Genomic DNA, 19,708 nt, shown 5'->3' with positions numbered 1-19,708 from the left:
AGGGAGGTACGTCTCAGGTCATTCACACCAGCATGGACAATGACTGAGTCATATTTGTACTTGCCTTGGAGTGACCTGAGTGCGTGTGTTATGTGGCGGATCCTAGCGCCCGACAGGCAGCTCTCCGTAACCTTCTCCTTGTTTAGCCTGGTGAGCGGGACGTCAGTGTGCCTGACGATAGAGTCACCTATTACAAGTGTATCAGGTGTGTTGTTTAGCCTTAAAGGCTGTGACTGTACGGCACACTGGCTTTGTGAGCTATGTGTTGCATGTGTTTTGTTTTGTGGTAGTGGTTGCTTGTGTGTCTGCTTTGGAGGTCTCTGCTGCTTAGGCAGATTTTTATTTAGGGCCTCCGAGTATGTTTTTGTGTGTTTATGTGTTTGGTTTGCTGTCATGGTAGGTCTATGTGAGACTGGAATTGTAGTGAGTGTGGTTTCCTTCTCCTCCTGACTGGTTACGCCAGTACTGAGTTGAGAGAGCTTAGCCTCCAGTTTGGCTATATGGTTGCATCTCTCACATGTGTTGGAATTTGTTGGGAGGAGGTTTGGTTTGTTGGTTTGAGGCCGGTAATCCTCTTTGTGAGGTATTTCTACGGCCTTTCCAGTTGTTGTAGATGTTTTGTGAGGTACATACCAAAAAGGGCATTGTACTCTATAATGGGTCTTATGAGTGACGAGTAGAGGGGAACAATGACCTCTTTTTTCCTGGATGAGAAACCTTTTGTGATGAGGTGTGCCATGTAGAAGGATTTCCTGACTACTGTAGCGATGTGATTATCAAAGGAGAGACTACTGTTCACCTGTGTCCCAAGGACTCTTATCACACTTTCAGTGTGAAGTAGACTACTGCCTATGTGGTATTTCATGGGTACAGAGTTTTTACCAAAAGGGATGACAATGCACTTTTTGGCATTGAGCTTGAGGCCATGGCTTTAACACCAGGCATCTGTCCCAGCTAGGCCTTTTTGTAGGATGTCCACATCTTTTGGAGTTTTGATTATGGCTCCTAGTTTGCAGTCATCTGCAAACTTCGTTAGCCAAAGACTTTCTGTGTTAGCCTGTGCTTCAGAGAAGTAGATACCAAACAGGAGAGGACCCAGGACTGAACCCTGTGGTACTGAACTTGTCACTGGTCTGAAGTTGGATTTGGAGTCTGCTACTTTCACAGTGTGGGTTCTGTCAGTGAGTCAGTTGGCAACCCATCTTGTGACATAGGGATTTATACCTAGTTTTGTGAGTTTATCTATAATTCCAGAGTGGGGGGTGGTGTTGAAAGCCTTGGTGAGATCTAGATAGGCTGTGTGAACCACCTTACCCTCATCTATGGCTTTGGTGACCGCTTCAAAGAAGTCTATCAGGTTTAGGAGACATGATCTGCCTTTTACAAACCTGAACTGGGTGGGGTCCAGAGCTTGGATATTACCAATGCCATTGTTTATAAGTTCCATGATGATACATTCCATAGTCTTGCAGACCAGGCTCATCAGGCTAATGGGGCGGTAGTTTCCAGGGTCCATGGTGGCTCCCCCTTTGTGGAGTGGAATAACCATCGATGTGCGCCATTCAGTGGGCACATAGCCTGAGGTGAGGCTATGATTGTAGATGGTACTTAGGTGGGGTGCCAGTTTGTTCTGTAGTTCATGTAGAATGCAGCCTGGGATGTTGTCAGGTCCCATGGATGCTGTGTTCTTGGCTTTGGAGAGTGTGTTTTTACCTGTGCAGCCGTGATTACAGGAACTTTGCATTCTTCCGGTATAGAGATATAGAATATAGAGGTATTGTAATTATTGAAAGTGTATAAATCTCTCAAAAATTGTTCCATGTCTCTTAACACATGCTCTCTACTATTTAAAAGTGGTCACAAACATTTTTCAATGAAAATGGATGCCGGTTCAGTACACAAGTTTCTACCAGACACTATAGGCCTCATAGGTGGTTCAGTAGTGCTCTTGTGTAGTTTAGGCAAACTTTGGATAATGGGTGTAGTAGGTGAGGTAACCATAAAATACTTTAACAGACTGTTATATATCATGCCATTCAAAAACATATATTTTAATTGCTAATGCACTTTTTCTATGAACAGCTTAATCCTAACAGGGGGCAATTTCTCATAAAAAACATCTTCCTTCAGCATGTGAGACATAGTGAAATCATATTTATTTTTATCTATAATTACTATAGACCCTCCCTTATTGGCAGGCCTAATTACTATTGTGTCATTCTTCTGTAAATCCAGTAAAGCTTCATGCTCTGGTTTTGTTAGATTATAAGACTTTTGCCCCTTGTAATGTTTATGCCTATTAAAATCATTCAATTTATGTACATCCTCTATGCGCATTTTTTCAAAAGCATTAATTATGGGTTAACTGCAGATATAAATGTGCTATGTTTTTTACAAACATGGCTACCTTGCATATGTGGAGTCTCTGTGCCATTAAACTGCATTTTTAACATCAAATTACGTGTAAACATCTTTATATCAAATATAACATCTGCAAAACCAGACCTACCAGTGGGTATGAAAGACAATCCTTTTTGTAACAAATTAAACTAATCTTGAGACAGAACCTGACTGGATAAATTCCATATCATGTCCTTCTTTGGTTGAAAAAAGTTTTCTTTATATTGTATGGGCTCTCGTTCAACCCATCATGCTTCCTCTTGTTCCTGCTCCTGCTGTGACCTATGCTGTGTTGTTTCAAGACAGGTAGCTTTTGTTCTCTTATAGGTAGTGGGAAATCAAAGGCTGCACACCTCAGTTCTCTAAAAAAAAATCACTATTGGCAGAATGGATCATGCCTTGCTTTTCAGTAGAATTAGATTCTGTTGTTCCTTCAGCTGCATTATGAACATGTGCTACAACTTGTACTGTCTTTCTCCTAGCCCCTCGTTCCTTCTGCAGTGTCTTGTGTGTATGCAGCATCATACACCGATGCCTCACTCACTTGAGAAACAACATTCTGGTTGTGAACAAGATACACTATATGCTGTGTATCACATGTAGCTTGTACTTTAAATTTATATAGCCGGTCCTGATCTGGATGTAAAAATTCATTGCTTATATCTATATACCCACAGTATGAACATTTGCCACAGGGCTTAGTCCCCATACCACCCATAGGTGTTTTCTCTTCTCTGGGTATGCATAAGCATCTGTGCACAGACTTTTGATTTCTGAACAAAAATTTAGGTTCATTCTCTATCCATTTTGTGATCGCCTTGTCAGTGGTCAATATCCCCCAGTGTTTACGTATAATGTTCATATAAGACCCAACATCACTAGAGAAGCTTAATGACACCTTTAACTTAGGCTTAATCACCACTGGTCTCTTTTTCCTTAGACCAACATAAGCTTGTGTGCCGTCTATAGGAATCATGTGCATTGCCAGAATGCTAGGTGGACACATTGGTGATGCACCCCCATGCATCACACACAACCTGGCAAATTAAGGAATAATAGCCCTTCCTATAACCACACCACTCAATCCGTGGACCAGAAGGGGCACTAATTACAACATGGGTGCAATGTATTACACCGAATACCACAGAGAAATGTGCCACCCCATAATAGGTACTCATAGTTCTGGCTCAGCCTGAGGTGACATCAGGAAATAGATGTACTGATCCAATCATGCAAAGAGTACATCCAAGTACTACTGCAGTATCCTCAAGGTAGAAGCCTGTGGAATACCCAACATACCCCCAGCCATTCTGTGGAAGGTCCCCGTGGCAGATATAGTGAGGGCTATACATACCTTAGTATCCAAAGGGATAAGAAGTACACACATTCCTCCAGTACTCCTGTGTGGGTCATACATACTCATTCAGACCATTATACTCTCCCTGTCTACTCTAAACCTATCTAGTATCTCCTGATTGTCAAAATTACAATGGATTATTCTCTGCTTATGACTCCACCTTCTTGCCCAGCGTGCACCACTCTATGCAGGAGGTTTTGGCTCAGCCAAGACAAGCAGCTCACTATAGGAAACAGCAAAGCTAACAGCAAGTGAGAGCAACTTTACGGATTGCAAAGTAGAGAGGATAGGTGTGATTCCTCTATATAAGATCGGTGGATAGTTACGACAAGCAGAAACATTTAACTATGAATCACAAGTAGCCATAATTTAACAGATCTATTGGCATCCAATTTTCTAGTTTATCTTTATCAACCCTTTTTCAAATTAACACTAACAGAGCTATTTCATAGTATTTATACAGTTCCACATTAGCCCTTTGGAAAACCACTCATTATTTATTTCAGTCAAAATATTTAAATGCTACATTCTAATCATTTATAAAAAATAAGGAACATTTCTCATTTACATATCATTATGACTTTATTTGTTTATGCTTATTGCAGCCATTGCATGTTAGCATAAGTGGCCTGTATGAATCACAGCCTACCTGTTTAGCCAAGATGTTCAAGAAAAACTGTTAAAAATTGGATAATTAGTAGGACATATAAATATTGCATGATAACTATAATAATCAAACAGAGGAGGTTAGAAAAGATTGATTCATAGGTTCATAGGTTCATAGGTTAGTATGATAAGAGAAATTGGATAAGGAATTTGCAATGGAACAACTGGAAAACATATGTATGGCTTCTAAGTATGCAACAAAGTCCAGAAGATTTAAGATTTTTACTTGGACGTGTTTGCATAGGTATTTTTATACCCCAAGCAAACTTCTTCAGATAGATGAAAAATGTTAAAGGTGTGATGGAAAAGTAAGAAGTAACTGTTTGGGAGTGTAATGAGCTGCAGATTTTAGAAATTACCTCTAGAGTACTACTTCAAAAATATTGGGTGCAAAAATTAATGTAACTAAGGAACTGCTGCTTTTGAGCTGGGACACAGGAGCTGAATTACCTAGAAAATGGGAATCAAAGTCTAAACCAACTGTATTTGAAGTACTGATTATTGTAACAAAGATAAAAAAACTGGAAGTAGGATCTTTAGAAAAGAGAAGGACCACATTTTATGGAAATAAATGGCAGTTGTGGGAACAGTACATGCAGAATAATGTTCAGGAGGAGTGAGGTTTAAGGAAAGGCAGAAATTGAGCAATTTATGTAATGCTGGACTGCTGATAGTTCTAAAAAAGAACATATGTGATGTATAATGTATGTAACTGGAAACATGTTAATATGCTTTACTTTCTTTTATATCAGTGCATATTTGCCTATGTCTTAAGTGATAATTTAATAAAGGTATAAAAAATATGTATAAACAAAAATGTAATGCTAAATTATCTTTCCATACCCTCTTAAAATAGTTGTGCATACTATATTGAGAGTAATACTGTTCATATATTTTACATCTGCATTGGAAAGATTCCTTATAATTATATAACTTCCCTACTTAAAATGTTGTCTGTAAGACTGTAGAGACTAAAAAAGAGCTCTCGGTGATTCCTCCACTACCACAACTGCTAGGAAAAATACAAATCAGTTTATGTCAACAAATGTGTCTATAATAGGTGGTATCCTGGGGGTCCCTGGATACTAAGAAGGGATTTTGAAGAATCTGTTTACTAGCCAAACATCTGTACCTTCCAAGTGTTTTCCCTTTTCTTTTTTCTTTCTGATAATAATACATTGTTGAAAGCCCCTCCTCAATAAGCAAAACATATCTTTAACCACATTTTTTTATCAGTGCAGAATAAACTTAGCTCTTAATTGACCTCCACTTGTTATCATTAAATTCTAAACCTAAATATATAGGGCTATATAAATATATAGGCCTACCTGTCTTGATGACATTTATAATGCAATACTATCCAGAAGAGCTGTCTTCACTGAGACACCAATAACCTTTATCACTTCAAAATACTGACAAACATTCTTTTTCTTTACTTTGACTAGATGTTTTCCTTATTTCTTATAAAATACAAACATCAGGTTTTAAAGTCTCTAACAATTTTACAATTGCCTATTGCCTAATTGGATTAGACAACTGCTCACATTCAAAGTTAAAATTTTATGTCTTATGTCTTCACTTAAGTTTGAACCTTCTTAATAGTTAGGTTTTTTACTGTTCTCCCCCCAAGAAATATCACTGACTACACTCTTCAATAAAATATGCAGTAACATTATGCTATACTACAGAAACTACCTCAGACCTCTCCACATGACCTCCTTCCACAGACTGTGCAGAAAGCCCATCCTGAGAAAATTGATTTTTAGGGAGTCAACTCAAAAATGCTGTTTACTACCATAAAGAGTGCTACTCAATTATATTTCTTATGCCCTCTTGGCCAGAGAATATACATAACAAACAAGGACAATTTATGCAGAAGTGCCCCCTTGCCCCCCCCAGAGAGAGAGAGAGAGAGAGAGCAGTGTTTCAGTTGACCAGCACACCTTAACATATCTGCTAGATTTGATATAAAATTGACTGGCAGCATGTTTTAAATGCCATTTTTGATAAAACAATTCAATTTTCTCTTCCCACACCAACATAATCCTAGAGCATCCAAAATCTTTTTTTAAAGTTTGTAACACTGCACAGTACTTTTGAAGTTCTGTCTTTATATCTTCTTTTGTTAAAAATGAGTGTCTGGTCCATATCTGCACATTTCTATTTTTATTTTATTTATTTACTTTACACTTGTTGATCGGGAAAGTCCAACTGGATGCATGTCCATTTTCACCAGAGGCCCGGGGAGAAAAGCTCCACAGTTAGATTTAAGAAAATTATAAGGTGTATACAGAAGCATTCAAATTTACATAGATAGTACCAGACTTAAAATTGACAAGTAACACAGTATTCACGCTTATTTAAATTTAACATAACTAGTACTAAACTTAACACAGACCAGTAATATAGCATTGAAGCTTAAGAGTTAACATATTTACATAGACTAAACACATTCTGTAGTTTTGGGTTGAGGCATTACATAGTGGTGAACACTGTGAGTAGGGGTAGCAATTTTGCTTTATAAGTAGTATTGTGAGCATGTTAGCTAGAAGGGAGTGTAGTATCAGGAGAAGGGAGAGAGTTGGGTAATAGGACAGCAGGTTAGGCCTGAAAAGCAGGAAAGTGCATTTCAACTTATATCATAGTATTTAAACTTATATCATAAATTTGAACATATGACCATGGCATTAACATACTTATATGCTCAAAACCATGACGGAGAGATTGCAATGTTTCCTCATTTTCTAAACTATAGTTAACTATTTTCTCTTAAAATATAGATGAGCTCTCACATGAGATAACTGAATACCACTAGTCATACAATATCAGAATCTGTACTTGTCCATGGGGGCCCAAATTCCTGTAAAATAAAACCTCAACAAAAATGGTGTTGGTCTACACAAGTATTTTGTCTTTGTGGCATATGCATAGCATGTCAGCTGTGTACTATATCTGAAAAAGTATGTTTCTGTACTTCCCCACATTTTTCCATCTCCAAACTATGAAATGAGATTTCTTCACTTTAAGTCAAACTCTGATCAGTGAAAACAGTGTTTTCCATTGACCAACCCATGCACAGACTGCACAAAGGGTAATATCATATCACTTTCCAAATACACATCAGCAGTTTTCATATTAATCCATCCATTCATCCACCCATCCATCCATCCATCCACAACCTGCTTTTTCCCCATTTTTACACATGGAGTCTGGTTATCACTTAGTGGCAATTGTCAATAGCCAAGGTTCACACCACCAGGTGGCCAGCCCTTCCACAGCTGTTCTTCCATACCACACACTCACACACCTATGGCCAGTTTAGAGTGTCCAATCCACATAATGCATTTCTTTTGAATGTGGGAGGAAACCAGAGGACCTGGAAGAAACCCATATGAACACAGGGAAGACATGCAGACTCTGAAAAGAAGGTACCTCAGCTGAGAACCAAACTGGAGAACCTCTTACTGTGAGGCAATAATGTTATCTGTTGCACCACTTTGCCCCCCCATATTAATCTTATTTACAATTTCTGACCAGAAGCACTCACTATCTACCTCATCTGCATTCTGGACATCCAGCTCCCACAATTGTGGGATGGCGCAGTGGTGCAGCAGTAACATTGTCGCCTCACAGCAAGAGGTCCTCTGGTTCGATTATTCCTCCCACATTACAAAGATATGCGTCTGGAGCATTTCTCCCTAAGCCTCCACTGAAAATTGGCTTCATTCCAAGTCGGACTTTCCCAGTTAACAAATGTTAAATAAATAAATAAATTGTGATGTTCTTAAACTGCCATTCTATAAAGTTACATCAACTTTATTCAATAGCTGTTTCTGCAAAACCCCATTAACCTCACACTTTGGACTCACTGTTGACATGATGCAAACAGTGCCTGCTACATGCCACAGATGAATGGTGGAAGTCTCCCAGTGCCCTGGCCAAATTTCATCTAGTCAGAATAATTTCCACTTTGTGTCTCCCCTGAAAAGAGACCAATGGCCTAGAGAGATTAACCTGGTCAACCAATTCTAAATAAATTAATAAAATAAATGCATAAAATGAACATTGATGGCCACAAAAGTGTGTTTCAAATTTGTTCCACACAGACAGTAGCCACAAAGTAAAGGATTCCAACTTGTTCAATGCAATGCACATTAGTCCTACAAAACCAGAGTAATGAGCAAACAATAGCAGTCAGTCATTTCCTTTACAGACAATATCATCAATTATAGCTACTTTGTTGTCTATGTATATTCCAGATGTCTGACTTTTATAAAACAAATTATAAACACTAAGGGCTACACGGTAAAGTAATATATTCTAATTCTGTCCTGCAAAGCTACCTCTTGTCCATATCTAGTTGACTGCCAAGATTATAAAAAAAACTTACTTTGCACTGTCACCAGCTGTCACTAGCTGCTGCTACTCTTTTCCATTGGGACCATTGACTTTATTTTATTTATTTTGTTTTTTTATATTCATGGGCATTCTACTTTTTGACACCCCACAAATCAGATATATTGGTGTGAGATGTTGCTCAGCAGAAAGCTTTATAAATTAATTTATCATGGACTCAACCTCTCTTTTATAGCCTCCATAATGTGCCACAATTTTTATGCAGTGGTGCTTTTGAGTTTTTTTTTTAAGTAAAGAACCACTGCGATGTGCTTCTTTACTTAAAAATAATAAGTAAATAAATGGCAGAAAAACACCTCTGCGTGAATGTCATCCTAGGTGGCCTCCTGCCTATCTATAAAGGCAGCAATGGATCCTCCACTGACTTAGATCCATTCACACATCTGGTTACTATCCAGAGCTACACAAACTTAAAAAACAAATGAAAGATGTAGTGGTAGTTTCATGAGAAGCTTGTTCTCTTTAGAAAATGACTAGTATTTAATGTGTCTTCATGAGGAACTTGTTGAAAGTTGTAGGAGGCATTCAAATGGAAATAAATTGCCAGCAAGTCAACAGTATAGATTTATGTGAGTAAAATATGTGTATATTACTCACTTTATCTATCATTTGCTAGTCTTAATATGTAGATAGATAGCTAGATAGACAGACAGAAAAATCTCATAGCATTTTGCCAGCATGCATTTGGAAGTTATGAAATACATAGAATGCCCAAAGAAAATCCACACATTAATGGGAGAAATGTACAAACATCACAGACAATGATATAGACAATGCAGTGTAGTGTAGCTAATTAACCAGCAAAGTGAAAACTGGAAAGTTCTTGTAAGTCCACACAGACCAGGGGAGAATGCTCAACTATCACACAGATGGTGATGAAAGGTCAGGAGTGAACCATAGGCCCAGTAGCAGTGAAGTAGTGATATTAGCAATGAGTCACTGTGCCATCTTAACTTTAGTACTTATTCCAAAACCCATGTATCGTTTCTCCTGTAGCTATCATAACACTCCCTTGCACCCTTAATCCAACATTAACTAACATAAAATGTTATGACTAAATTATGTATTATATGATTTATTTCTGCTCAACATCTGAGCTGTTGGCTGACTGTGATCTATCTGCGAAAATCAACTGGACACACAAGCTGTAAATATACTTTTCTCTGCACTTTTATTGTTTAAGATTAGTACTGCATTTTATTTGTTTCATTGAATATTAATTGAATATTTTGGTCTCTGTCTTTCTGCAGTTAGCTTGCTAGAAGTGTGAAAAGTGTAGCTTTTATTGTTTAAGATTAGTACCATATTTTATTTATTTGTTTCATTGAATATTAATTGAATATTTTGGTCTCTGTCTTTCTGCAGTTAGTTTGCTAGAAGTGTGAAAAGTGTAACTTTTATTGTTTACGATTAGTACCGCATTTTATTTGTTTGTTTCATTGAATATTCATTTAATATTGTGGTCTCTGTCTTTCTGCAGTTAGTTCCCCACCCTCCGTCCCTGTTCTTGTTGTGGTGTTAATCTTGGTGGCTTTGGAATTGCCCACCCCTGCCGCACATCTGTTTTGGGACACACTTCCTGGGCCCATCTAATTTCCTCACTCAGCTGAGTACAGTGAGATAATATTTTTGGTTTCAGACACTCCTACCAGTCCCATTTCTTCTGCTGTGTACAGAGACAGCACTTGGGAAGGACAACCCCTATAGTCTCTTAATCTGCTCTGTTCCCTCCCTCTCTACTAAAAAAAAAAAAAAAAAATATATATATATATATATATATATATATATATATATATATATATATATACCTTATTCAGCTGCTCTTACTTAACTGTCTTCTACCTTATTACCTTAGTTTGCTGTTCTACATGCTCTTAAGTGTACAAATGCTCTTATCCTGCACTTATTACTTCTTGTTAGTAGCCTGATTAATATTCTAAGCATCTTAGTTTTGGTTGTAGCACTTGTGCTTTGGGCCATTTATTTTACTTTTAGGGTTTTTGCAGACAAACTCTTATCAAACTCTGTTCTCAGTTATTCTGCCAAGTACTCAGACAACTATGTCTGGACAATTCCCATCAATTTCTCCTGCCAGCCTGTTCGATATGGGCATACTGAGACAGTGTAGCAACTGCCTCATGTTCACAGATAGTCCCCTTCTCCTAGCACATAATTCTTCTACTCGCGAGAGATGCATCTACATCAGTAAGCTGGAATGCATGCTCTCTCATACCACAGTGAGTACTCCTGACAAAGAGGAGATTGCCAGTACAAGCACCACACCTCTCACATCACCGAGCCACACACCCACCTATGCAAGGGTCCTCAACAAAAATTTACCTAAGCAACAGAGACCCCCAAAACATACTCACAAACATTCCAAACACACACAACACTAATCACATCACACACAGTAGTCAGTGCACCAGTGTCTCACAAACACAGCCCATTAGGCAAAACAATAAACCAATGCAGCCCATAAGGCATAACAATAAACCAAACATACTAGTCATTGGCAACTCAATAATGAGACATACCGATATTCCCCTCACCGGGCTCAACAAGGAGAAGGTCATGGTCAGCTATTTGTCAGACGCTTGAATCTGCCACATCACACATGCACTCAAGTCTCTCCACAACAGGTACAAGAATGACTCTGTCATTATCCATGTTGGTGTGAATGACTTGAGACATACCTCCCTGGACTATACTATATGAAGAGAGACATGATTGAGCTCTCAGAGTATGTGCTCCAGGCAGGTATGACTCTAGCCCTAAGTAGCATCCTACCTTCACCAAGAAGGATACCATAATACCAAGAAAAAATGTTTGACTTCAACAATTGGCTTAGTTTCTGGTGTCTTTCTAAGGGGATCTAGTATCTGTCTGCCTGGGATGACATGGTTGACAGGCCAAGATGCTTTGCCAGAGATGGCCTCAACCTGTCACCCCTAGGGTTCCGGATCTTGGCCAAACCTCTTGCCTCACCCATTTGCCTTTTTTAGGCCATGTCCCAAAGACAAATCTTCCAACATAAAAGATCTGTCAAAAAGCAAATTGAAGGTCATAATGCTCAGTGCTAGGAGCCTTAATCTGAAAATGCACTCACTGGAGGCTCTCCTCACACCAGAAGATGTCGATGTCTGTGTAGTCATGGAAACTTGGCACCCCTGCCTTACCAGGCTGTACCTCATGCCACACCTTCCAACCTCAAAATGAGGTCAGAGAGACTAAGGGTGGTGGAGTCTCTATCTTCATTAAGGACAGGCACACCTCTAGACTGGTTTACCAACATGACACACTGGAATTATTTCAGATGCAATTGACAGTTGGCAAGACACACATCCAAATTATAGCCAGCTATAGACCCCCCCCCTCCATATCCCCCACAAGGGAAGATAACATAATGGACTTGGTTATTACCACATGGGGGACCACTCCACCACTCCCATAGTATGTTCCTCCCTGGTGAGATGAGATCTTTGGTCTGTCTCATTTGAAGTTTCTATCCCACCCAACCCCTCCCCAGCTATAACCAGGCTAAAGAACGTCTCAAAAGCTGACTACAACCTCTAAGGAAGGGTATCAGCAGCTTCACACCAGCGGCCTCCTCAGATGATGCAGACAACCATGCTGAACAATACGTCAATGCAGTATACAAGCACCTATAAAACTGCATAGACTCAGCCATACCCAACAGACTAAAATCTGCTCCTCAAGAAAACACAAACCTGTCTGATGGACATCCCCTATCAACAGGCTTTACAACTAAAGAAAGAAACTGTTGTCCAAGGGTAAAAAGGAACAAATTCCAAATCAGAAAAACTCCCTCCTCTTCCTTGACAAGCAAATTAGATCACTAGTGAAAACCTCCAAAGCCAGTTATGAGTTGAAACTGGCCTCCAAAACAAAGGGAAAGCACAAGTACTTCTTCAGTTACATTAGGAAACCTCCATGGCAAAGCTCAGGTTTGTTCCGAACTAGTACTTAATGATACCACTTACACTGATCCTGCTGACTTAGCCAACCTGCTGGCTGATAGGTTCAGCACAAACTTCACCCCCTTATCATACCCTAAATACCCGGTCAACATCTCTAATACTTGTCCCATATTTGACATCTCTGTAGATCAAGTGTTAACGGCCCTATCCAGGGCAAAGAAAACAGCTTCCATGGGACATGATTGCATCCCAGGCTGTATTCTGCCCCATCTCTAGCAAGAACTAGCTTTTGCCATTGAGTACCTTATTCAACCACAGCCTAACTATAGGCTTCATTCCAGCAGAGAGGAGAACTGCTATTGTCATCCATTTGCACAAAGGTGGTGCCACTACTGACCCAGGAAACTATCGCCACATCAGCTTGACAAGTCTGATCTGTTATGTCATGGAGCATATTATTAAGGATCTCATAAACAAAGACACAGGCAATCTCTAAGAGCTCGACACCATGCAATTCAGATTTCTCAGGGGCAGATCTTGCCTATTGGACCTAGCTGATTTATTTGAGACTGTCACCAAGGCCCTGGATGAGGGAAAGTCAGTACATACAGCTTACCTTGACATGGTCAAGGCCTTTGACATGATTCCCCACTCAGGCATCATCAAAAAGCTAACACAACTTGGTGTTAATCCCTATCTAGTCAGATGGGTGGACAACTGGCTCACAGACAGGATCCACAATGTCAGAACAGGTGTTGCCACCTCTGACAGCAGACCTGTCACTAGTGGTGCTCCCCAGGGGACCCCTACTGTTTGGCATATACTTCTCAGAGGTCCAAGCAAAGACAAAGGGCCTTTGGATAACCAAGTTTGCAGATGACTGTAAGATGGGTGCTGTCATTGACTCGCCAATTGATGTTAACATACTGCAAAAGGGTCTCACAGCTACAAATAACTGGTGCCAAAGTCATGGTCTTAAGTTAAATGCAAAAAAAAATGTATTATCATGCCATTCAGCAAAAACATGACCCCTGCTGATTACCACATCAACGGCAACCCCCTAAGCACACAACCTGTGGTGAGAAACCTGGGTACTCGGGTTGACAGCAATCTCACATTTGACCATCATGTGGCGGCGGTGGTCAGAAAAGCCTTTTACATGGTTCATCATCTTATAGGTAAAGGGATTGCATCCAGTCAAAAGGAGGTTATTACCTCTCTGTACTCCTCCCTTATTAGACCTATAATTGAGTATAATGTCCCATTTGGTATGTACCTCTCCAGATACCTGCACTAACTGGAAAGGCCACAGAAATACCTCACAAAGAGAATCCTGGCCTCCAACACCTATCCTATGTGGACAGGCTTAAATCACTATCACTCTACCAAGTATCATACAGATTGCTCAGAGGTGATCTGTGTCTCGCCTACAAGGCAATATTGGACCCTGCCCTACTAGATGCTCCATATACATAAGTCTAACTCCTTGTGCATTACCCGCTCGATAGGCCTAAATCTATTATGCAACATCAACAAAATCTGCTGAACAGACAGGTTTGTCTCCAAGAGGCTGCCCCATCTCTGGAATAGACTTCCCATGCACATCAAAAAGAGTACCTCACTGACCCTCTTCAAATGCAACCTTGATGAGTGGATAGGAAACCAAAAATGTGTCCCAGGGGTTTCACCTATGTCCCTCACCGACAGGGGTGATAGGTGCTGACTGAGGTTTCTTTTTTGGGGATAAACTCTTGGCTAGGCTTGTAAGGGCCCCAGGGCCATTAGCCTAGTAACCTTGTATGATCCTATGTGTGACTCAGAAAGAGAGAGAGAGAGAGTTCTAAGTCAAATAAGAACAGCAAAACAATCAGAGATAAAGGTACAACAGTGCACAAGAACGCTGACAAAACACAAAGGAAATAAAATACGGTAGAAAAGATTAGGAAAACAAACGATGAAAAGGGATTATATCTAGTGCCTTTGTAGTAGATAATTTGTAGACTACCTATTACTGCAAAGTACTATGTGGTGATTAAAGTACTGGAGTATGAAGCTAGAACCCTAGGTCTTAATCATGTCAGTCATTTAAATAATATGTGGACGTAATGAAGTTGCTTAACATTCTTGAGTGCCAGGATATTTTTCCCATAGATGAACTACGCAAAAAAATGAATATACCTAGATACATTATACAGCAGTTATATCTGTCCTGTATGACAACCTATAATAAATTAATTTCCTAATATTTTATATTCACAGTTGTATATTTAAAAACTGGTTCCATCTGCCACTTGTACAACTCTTAAACTCAGATGACAGATTTGATTTACACAGCAGAATTAAAAATATTTTAGAATTCAATGTTCCTTTCTTGAAATATAATACTTGTAAATGAATCATTGCCAACAAACAGAATAATTAAAAGGTTAATAAAACTAAATTATAACAGAGATGGAAGTAGTTTTTAATATTCAGCCTCAAAAAGGAACAATTACTAGTAGCTCCCTTCCTTTTGATTTTAAAGATGGTAGCAGATGTTCAGATTTTAGTACATTTAGTAGGCAGACAGAGCCACACAGGTTCACATAATGCATCACAGGGCAACTCAAGTGTGTAATTAGCCTTTCACATGTCATTTCCAAATTACTGTCATCTATTTAAGTGTGATAAAGAGAACTATATGTGAAAAAGAGTGGAAGAACATAAAATTACTGTAGCAGATGATGAACTATGTCCAGTAGAGTTATAGCCATTCTCCATTTTAAAAGAACTGACTGGAAATTATATTACAAAAGTGCTTGAACATGAACATTTCTGAATGTCTCTTACTTTTATTCAACTTATTAAAATGTTCACCAACAAAATAAAGTAACTGCTACCTCAGAATTTTTACCATTGATATTCATTTATTTTTGTCTTTTTATAGGGATAAAAAAGCTACTACAGTGATGAAACTGGCAAGCAATGAGACAGAGGAGATCCCTGCAGTAATCACAGGTACCATTTTGTCAGTTTACGTAACATCACTTCAGTTATGCATATGGTTCGCCAGCCATTTTATTAGCTGACATATTTAATTCTCTGTGTCATGGAAATGGAATAAATGAATGAAAACCCATATATATATATATATATATATATATATATATATATATGTGTATATATATATATATATATATATATATATATATATATATATATATTATATATGTGTATACATATATATATATATATATATATATATATATATATATATATAGTATATATGTACGTTTGCTATCACATAGTCGATTGCACTTTGACATTTTTGCGAAACCTGATATCCGAAAATGCAAACACCACAATGCCAAACCTTGTAATAGCGAACATTCGCTATTACAAGGTTTGACATTGTGGTGCAGATTGCACTAAAGTGGGGATTGGGAAATGTACCCTTTCCTTCACTGTAGTGTGATCTCGGAGTTTATATATATATATATAAGTAGGGGGTGTGGGGGATGCAGCCCTCCACATGGGGGGTGCAGGGGGGCTTGCCCCCCTGACAAAAATGTGTTTTAATGCTGAGCGAATGTGAGCATTTTAGTAAAGTCGACATGTTCGAAATTCGACTTTACTGAAATTTAGTTTGGAATTTTCTGTGTTCGGTGTTCTGATTTTCGAACATTCAAAAGCAGTGAATCCGAATATATGATAGTAAACAATATGTGTGTGTATATATCTATATCTGTTCTATATATATATATATCTATATCTATTCTATATATATGTATGTGTGTGTGTGTGTGTGTGTGTGTGTGTGTGTGTGTGTGTGTGTGTGTGTGTGTGTGTGGGTGTATGTATGTATGTATACAGAGAGAGAAAGAGAGAGAGAGTGTGGCCTTGTGTACAATACATGGAATGCTGTGGACTGTAGATGTAAAGAAAATGAGTTTGATGATGACTGGTAAAGCCACAAGTCATGAACTGAGTCTGCTATGCCTACAGTACAACATATTTCTTTAAGATAAATTATTTGCACTACTATGAAAATGTAGTTTTCTGACTGGTTGCTATTATTGTTTTTTCATTGTTTTTTTTTATTATTTTATTGTAACTGTTTTTCATTCTAATATGAATTGGTTACAGCTGTGACAATCATCTAGGGCCAAGGTTTATACTTTAGTGGATTCATCTCATGGACAGTGTTGTTATTGAATGGTTATAGGTAGATTTTCATGTGCAATATATAGTGTTGCTAATTGGAAATACAATATATGTTTCTGTTTAATTATTTATATTTTTGTTGTTTTAACATTTTTACATTAAAATAAGTGCTTTTTTGGGTTTAGGAGATGTTTTAGGTTTAGATAAGGGGTACTGGGGTATCAGTACCTTTTCTGTTTTTGTTGTTGTTGTTTGTTTGTTTGTTTACAGTGTAGAAGGATTTATTCTCTTTTTTATCTTTGGATTACAAGGATATGGAAATGTTGTCTGTGTTTCTGTTTGTATACTTATATATTTATTAACAGTGAATTTGAGAAAATACAGAACACCATAGAAAAGATAGTAACAATAGGTAACTGCATTGTAAAACTGGGTCATTATAAAATGCTAAAAGATTAAGTTTAGAGAATACAGACAGGTTCAGTTGAGGAGGAATAGAACAGAAAAAAGAGAAATAATTCAGAGAGATATGAAGGAAAAGTGATTCAAAAAGTTTAATACTCATTTACAGGGTTTAAGTAGAGATAAGAGAAGAAACATGGTGCATCTGAAGTTAGGTAGTTATTAAGGTAGACAGGAGACTAGAAGGAGAGAAAGGGAGATTAAACCAGCCAGGAAGGTAGCCACATTGGCATAGCTAGGTGATGAGGAGGTGGGATTTTAGAATATGTTTAAAGGTCTGTATACTTCACGTCAGTATAAGTTCTTGAGGGAGTATATTCTTCACTTTGGAGCCATGGACAGTATCCCCCTGAAAATTCAGGGATTTACTTTGGAATGTGAGGTATTTTTCAGTGAAGAGGATGTGTCTGCTTGGCATATACCACTGGATAAGAGAACTGAGAGAAGGACATTTAGTGAAATAATAAAAGATTGCACGAGTGGTCCTAATATGGAGACAGTTGAGGTGGCTATGAAATTCCATCTGGTTTAGCTTTTTAGTGCAGTGCAGTGGTGAGTTCTTTTGGGAAGGTTTGCTGCAAATTATTCTTCAAGCTTTATTAAATTATTGGTAAGAAGGTTAATGAAGGTGGAAGAGGCATATAATGAGCTGGGTAGAAGAGGGGCAGTAACGGTGTGTATCTCAATTTGAACAACAAATACCAGTATAACTCTATCATACTCCATGCCATTGTCAATGACTTCAGGTGAACCTCCCTAGACTATACGAAGAGAGACATGATGGAGCTCTCAAGCTATATGCCCAAGGTAGGTATGAGCCTAGCATTCATCGGCATTCTACCTTCTCCAAGGATGTTGCAGCAATATGAGCAAAAAATAACTGACTTCAGTAATTGCCTTAGATTTTGTTGATATTCAAAGAGGCCCAGTATTTGTCAGCCTGGGAGGATATGACTGATAGACCATTCTGCTTTACCAGGGATGGCCTTCATCTGTCCTCCTAGGATTTCAGTTATTGGTTGTCCACCCCATGGTGTCTTTTTTAGGTAATGTGCACTAGAGTTTCGCCATGTCCAAATAGCCATCAGAAAGGTCCCACACCATATATTAGCCAGCTAAAGGCCTCCCTTTATAACACAAGAAAGCCACAAAGCCTGTCTACAGGAATTGGAATCACTCAGTATTAAACCCAATATAATTTTCCTAGGTGATTTAAACTATCCAACTACAGACTGGGAAGTCTCCGCCACTACCAGTGCACAGATTCCTGGACTTTGTCAATATAAATGTCCTGTAACAATTAGTCAGACTATCCAATGAAACCAGAGATCCCTTCCACCCAAGTTATCTTTAGAACTTTCTTTAACACAAACTACCTACTCCAAGTGATACATTGCCATCTTCAAATTCCCACCAAACTCCGTTAACTTATGTGCACCACCACATACTACCAGCATATAAACAGCTACATAGATGCAGCTATTCAATGTAGGAACAAGTGTAGGGCAAACCCCAGAAATTAACCCACATGGTAAACTATAATATCAGCAAGCTTTATAACAAAAGGAAAAGAATTTTGACCATGAGTAAAAAAAGAAATTCCCAGAATGTTAGAGCCCTTGTCACTGAAATAAACCAGCAATTCAGGAGCTTAATAAAATCCACCAAAGCCAGCTTTGAGGCTAAAATAGCTACCCAACCCAAAGACAATCACAAGGCATTTTTTCATTTATGTTCATAATCTCAAAAGCACAACACAGCAATGTGCTGAGCTGATTGTGAAAGATGTTATCTATACTGAACCTAATGGCTGATAAATTTATAAGTTCATAGTTTAGTACTAAGCTAACTGCCCTTGCAAGCCATTTTAAGCCTATCCAGTTATCCCTTGTGAGACTCAAATCCTGCACCTTGTGCTTGTAAGGCAAACACCTTAGCCATTAAGCCACCCTCCCAATCCTTCTTTCCCCTCCATCTGTCCCTCAAGATATAGATGAATCTGTCTAAAAATGTTATCAAAAGCTAAAAATGCTGCATTGATGGGCTCTGACAATATCCCTGGATGGGTACTGACAGTATCCCTGGATGGATCTTAAATATCATGACACATGATTTAACTACACTCCTAACAACACCGTTCAAACTCAGCCTCCACACAGTTTTGTACGAAGCAAATGGAGAACAGCTACAGTTATTTCCCTGCATAAGGGAGGACCTTCCACAGTCCGAGGCAATTACAGATCCATAAGTCTGACCAGCCTCATATATAAAGCCATGGAAAGACTTATCATTGAACCAATCATTCAGGACATAGGAAACCTCG

At 38.6% G+C, this 19,708-nt stretch overlaps 1 protein-coding gene across 1 annotated transcript in view; it reads left to right on the top strand.

The window, feature by feature from the left end:
* Window positions 1-19,708, top strand: part of IMPG1 (interphotoreceptor matrix proteoglycan 1) — a 1,456,118-nt gene that overhangs the window by 420,665 nt on the left and 1,015,745 nt on the right. The window contains exon 5 of the mRNA XM_044086796.1: window positions 15,707-15,777. Coding sequence (XP_043942731.1) covers window positions 15,707-15,777 — 71 coding nt within the window. The remainder of the gene's footprint in view (window positions 1-15,706; window positions 15,778-19,708) is intronic.

The sequence above is a fragment of the Protopterus annectens genome, chromosome 1.part1, assembly GCF_019279795.1.
Source record: "Protopterus annectens isolate FY-2018-M chromosome 1.part1, PAN1.0, whole genome shotgun sequence".
Lineage (NCBI taxonomy): Eukaryota > Metazoa > Chordata > Ceratodontiformes > Protopteridae > Protopterus > Protopterus annectens.
This window is presented reverse-complemented; position numbering and strand designations above follow the sequence as displayed.